This window comes from Centruroides sculpturatus, unplaced genomic scaffold (assembly GCF_000671375.1).
Source record: "Centruroides sculpturatus isolate CEXI.00-Female unplaced genomic scaffold, Cexi_2.0 scaffold4974, whole genome shotgun sequence".
NCBI lineage: Eukaryota > Metazoa > Arthropoda > Arachnida > Scorpiones > Buthidae > Centruroides > Centruroides sculpturatus.
The window spans coordinates 1-5127 of record NW_019389060.1 but is presented as its reverse complement, the minus strand read 5'-3'; the positions used below and the strand labels follow the sequence as shown (position 1 = coordinate 5127).

The window sequence follows — 5127 nt, the reverse complement described above, 5'->3', positions numbered from 1 at the left end:
TTAAAGCTAGTAGTGACCAATATTTAACCAAATATTTCCGATATATTATGTTTATATCAGTTCCAGAAGCTAAATTAAGTATACATATGCTAGTTTATAATTATATATAAATAAGTAATTTGTGATTTACCGACATTTCTCCCCTCTTTTCTCTTGTATGCGGCCCACGTCGGTTCAAGTTTTGAAATGCGGCCCTTACATAGAAAAAGATTGCCCATCCCTGCCTCAAGACATGGTTCTTCAGAATCTAGCAATGATGAAGAACAATATCTTATGGAGTGGCTAGTCCGAACTTTAACACCTAGTGCCGGAACAATGTGTTTGAAGGATTTTTAATTAAATGAATGATTTACAGACTGCAACTTAAGGCCCAACGAATCTGGCATTAGGTGATTAACTTGACTATTAATAAAATATACAACGCGTGTTAATAATTTGTACTCGTAGATCCGTGTTAAACATTGCGGTAAAATGCTTTATCCGACACGACTGAGAAGTGGGAGTCCGGTGCATTTTCTGCCACCGGAATTTGTAAAGGAAGAGCAGAAAAACTTTTGACGGTCGCAACATTTATTACAAATGGCTTGGGTTATGAAAAAATAGGAATATAAACAATCTGCTTTGGTGGAATGTCTGGTTACACAATCCCGTCATTTTTATAGAAAACTTCGACGTATTTCCCCGGTATAAAAATAAAAAAAGGTCCCATTCATAATCTAAGCCACCTCGGGATTTGACGACCGTCATCAGTCTTCCCCCGACCCGGTTCCCCTCTTCAGCTTTCTTAGCCTCGGAGAACGTCTCGGCGATTTGTCTGTTTGAGAAAATAAGAAAAATTTATTAGTTTCTATCCATACGCTTATCTAAATGTAGATCACTTAAAACTTAAATTTACATCCAATACCACAAAGTTTAAATCAAATTCATATTGAATTTATGTTTGTTCTGTATACCGTTGTTAGATTATGTAATGTAAAGTAGTTTGTACTTGAAGACGACCGAAAATATTTTAAAATTGAATATTTGGTAACTTTAACATGCAAAATTTATAGATATATTATATATATATGGGCATCACCAATCTTTTTGGGGTATTTCACCAGCCCATAAAAAACACTGAATACAAAGTTTCCCTGTACTAAAATAACTTGATTCTGGTTTGGACCAGAAGTTCGTATATAAGCTTTCCATATCTGCTCTCGACTTTCATCTATATAACTGTTCTGGAGATTTAAGGAAAGATGGGTGGATGATAGATGCCGATGGGAATTTACAGGTCTACAATTTTTCAAATACTACCTTGATTAATAAAGAAAAATCTATTCAAAAAGAATAATAAGTCTTCATTCAAGAACAAATAACAAAAAAATTTTTTTTATGAAAATTGGATAACTAACTGGTGATTTAAAAAAAAATAAATTGACAATTTTTGCATATAACTGAAAGCCAACACCAAACCAAAAATAAAAGTGTATGGGGAAACTTTGTATTCCATGTTTCCTATCAGATGGCAAAACATCTCTCAAAAAAGATTGCAGTCACCATGTATATGGGGATGAAAATATGAAATGGCAACAAACACCATTTCTGTATTATATATTACATTTGATGATGATAATGATAATATGAAGCATTCTTATTTTAATATATAAAATTGTTTTCATTATATTGTTTGTCCTAGTCCAAATTTGTCATTCCAAATCTTTCAAACATAATGTGTACATATAAAATTTAATTTAATTTTGTTATCTTAATAGCAATGACTTCTTATAGATCTTTATATTTTCATCTGACAGCAGAAACATTTTATTGCATAACTTTGTTTTCAGACATTAGATTTATTCGTAATCTAATGAATTTCTTTACGGAAAGAAATTCATTAGATTAGCATGTATAAATATATGAAGATTACAAAGTCATCGCATGTAAATAGAAATTATTTCTGTTTCGTTGTTTTGAGTGGTTCTATCTTATGTGTGTGTGTGGTGAAAGAGAATCCGGAAAGCATTAATAGGCAATAAACTGAATTTCTCTCTTGCCGAGACAAATGATTTGATCTGGTATTAGAAAATATATTTTCATCGTAATTGTGTTTAGGTTTTCCCACAGCATCCATGCAAGTTTATACTTTGACTAAATAATAAAGCCAAATTGCTGAATTTGTTGATGCTGACAATGAAACGTAATAAAGATATATATGAATTTTTAATTGATGTCTCAAAATTTAAACCTTTCCAAACACAACTAAAAAAAAAAAAAAAAAAAATTATCTTAAGCAACATTAAAAGCCTATAAACTTTTTGATAAACTTCCCATCCAGAATACAGTCAATCCCCCTATAACACTGTTCATTTTTCCATTTTATATGAATTCCATGTTGTACGAGTCACTTATATTTTACAAATACGTGAGCCGTTCACAGCCCATGTATTTGTAAAATTTAAGTGACTCGTACAACATGGAATTCATATAAAATGAAAAAATGAACAGTGTTATAGGGGGAGGTCGACTGTATTAATTTGTCTTAGGCATCATTGCGGTCAGTCACTGAACACACTGTGCATTTGTTCAAATGTTACACCTAGTGTGTCAATGGCTGATTGCAACTGTTTCCAGTGATGCTTCACACATGCATGTAGCTGTCCTTTAAGTCTGCCAACATTGCTGTTCATATTATATTTCTCTGCTTGCAGTGTCATTTATCCTGTAGTGGACAGTTTTGAAACTAAAATTTTTCTTTCCAAAATCCTTTGACACCAAAATATGTGTACATGCAAAGAATACAACTGATAATCTATTGAAAAATAGATTATCAGTTGTAGCTACAGAATCCTCTGAACAAAAAACTTTAATTAGGATCACCTGGTATATTTTATACTAGATGAAATGATAGTAATGAAGTGTTATAGTTTGGATCTTACACTTGGTCCATTGGTTGCACTAGTTTGCCTGTGTTTTGTGTTGCACTGTTGGTAAAAATATATCATCTGGAAAAACATATCATACAACATTGATGCAGTCTTTTAGTTAATGATCAGGCATCATATATCATAAGTGCAGGATCTTCTTTAGAGCTAATGTACCCTAACCTTAAGCATGTTGCCTGTTTAGACCATGTCATCTATAGGCTGTGCAATATAATTTGCACAAAATATGATGAAGTTAACTAATGCATTTTGCTGATTAAATGTCCCTTTAGCATCCAAACCCACAATGGGTCTGGATGGATCTGCTGTTTCCATTGTGGATGACCCAGACCCACAATGGGTCTGGGTCATCCACAATGGAAACAGCAGATCTAAACCATCAGTTTCTACTGTGAGAACTGTACAAAAATTAGACAATTTATATTATCATTATTTGTGTAGTTTATTTGTTACAGTGTCCTTTATGATTTCCTGATATAGTTTCCAATTTATAGATAGGTAATCAGAAAAGACTGACAGATATGAGTCTGAAAACAAAATGGTTGACAACAGAGATTAGGAATCCAAATTACAATGTTCATTTCATTAAACTGAAAAGAGTCAACTACTTTGAACAATGGCAGAATAACTGAAAAAGTTCTGCCATTCAAAATTAAAATGAAGTATGCACCCCTTGTACAGGGGCAGACATTTTATGCATGCAAACTTTCTTTCAGACAAATGATTGAAACTTACATTCACTATTCTATATTTTTGAATGTTTCAGGACAATGCATTTGTTTTGTGACTGTTTTTTCTTAAAAAATCAGAATAATGTAAAGTAAACTTTAGGTGCTATTAGTTTTGAAAGCAATTCATTTGACCTATTTTTGTACCTACAAATCTGTCCCATAAATATAACCAAGGAATCTCAAGGAAAAAAAACTGTCAAAAATTCCAACTTACTCAGTTCGTTTAATGTATTCTTCGGCAACCAGTCATAATCAACGTCGTTGGCATTCTGAGTGCCCATTTCTATTTTTGGTTTCTGCATGGGTCTCTTCTTCTACAAAATAAAAATAAGATCAATTTAACATTTTATCGACGAATGAATAAAACCAAGACACTTTCGTACCAAGTAAGTAGCGAGAAAATGTTGACCCCCGACCAACAGGAGTACGCCAAAAGCTGCTAAAAATAGGTACAGGAAAAATCTAAAAAGAAAAAATAAATTTAGTTTTTTTAATAGAAATGTTTGTCTCTAGCAGTAAATTTATTCATGTTTATTACATAGCGCCAATAAAATTTGAAATAATTTAATTTGAAAGTTCTTCTGATCGAATTTAAACTAATGACAAAATGTACTTACGTCTCACCATCCAAGCCCTCGTCAATTTCAATGATATTCACGGTCTCGTTAAAAACGGCATCGAGATATTGATTTCCATCCTAAACAGAAGACAAAAATATATAACAATCGAATAGATACCAATCGAGAAGCTTGTATAAGAAAAAGCACCATACCACATCTCTGTACAGTAGATTGACGGTCAATCCGAACGGCCTGGCACTAAACGACTCGCTGGTGTAGAAACTGTAGTAAAGCGTGACCTGTTGTTTGGGTTTCACAGGACGGTTGTAAGAAAGTGTGGTAAACTGTTAAAGAAAACATTATATTTGCTTTAACTGAATAAGAATAAAAAAGTTTGACGTCAAATGTTGTCTTTGGCTATTTTTAAAGTAAAAAAAATTAAAACTGAAATGTTTTATTTTCCTTTACTTTGAAAAATCAATATCATGCCATATCATACGTGAATATTTTATTTTTTCCGTGCTTTTAGTAAATTGAATAGTAAGAACAGCATTGATAAAACATGTACAGATAAAGAATACAGATTAAAATATTTGAGTTAACTGAAAGATTTTCTATACATTGTTATTTTATAATGTTATGAAAACCAGGATGAAAACATTTCCCAGCAACAAAATGGAATAGACTATAGTACTAACATTTTTCTATCACATACCTCAGAAGAAACATTAAGCCAAGCTTGGAAGTGCTAGAGCATTTATTTATTTTTGTTTAAAATTTTTATGCTTCATTAAAGCATTTTCCATTCAATTAAATATGTATATAGAATCTCATTTTATGATACCAAATCTGTGACACACAAAGAGCTCAAGTTACATACTACTGTATATTATTATAAAATAGTTAAGA

The 5127-nt window shown here is 31.9% G+C and overlaps 1 protein-coding gene across 1 annotated transcript; it reads right to left on the bottom strand.

Moving 5' to 3' along the window:
- Window positions 1-314: 314 nt before the first annotated feature.
- On the bottom strand, window positions 315-4565 carry LOC111617150 (translocon-associated protein subunit alpha-like; the record flags this gene model as incomplete). The annotated part of the gene is made up of 5 exons (XM_023358476.1): window positions 315-814; window positions 3873-3972; window positions 4042-4120; window positions 4276-4355; window positions 4431-4565. Coding segments are annotated over 5 exons (462 nt in total), but the record flags the coding sequence as incomplete, so codon positions are not given.
- Between the last annotated feature and the right edge of the window lie 562 nt (window positions 4566-5127).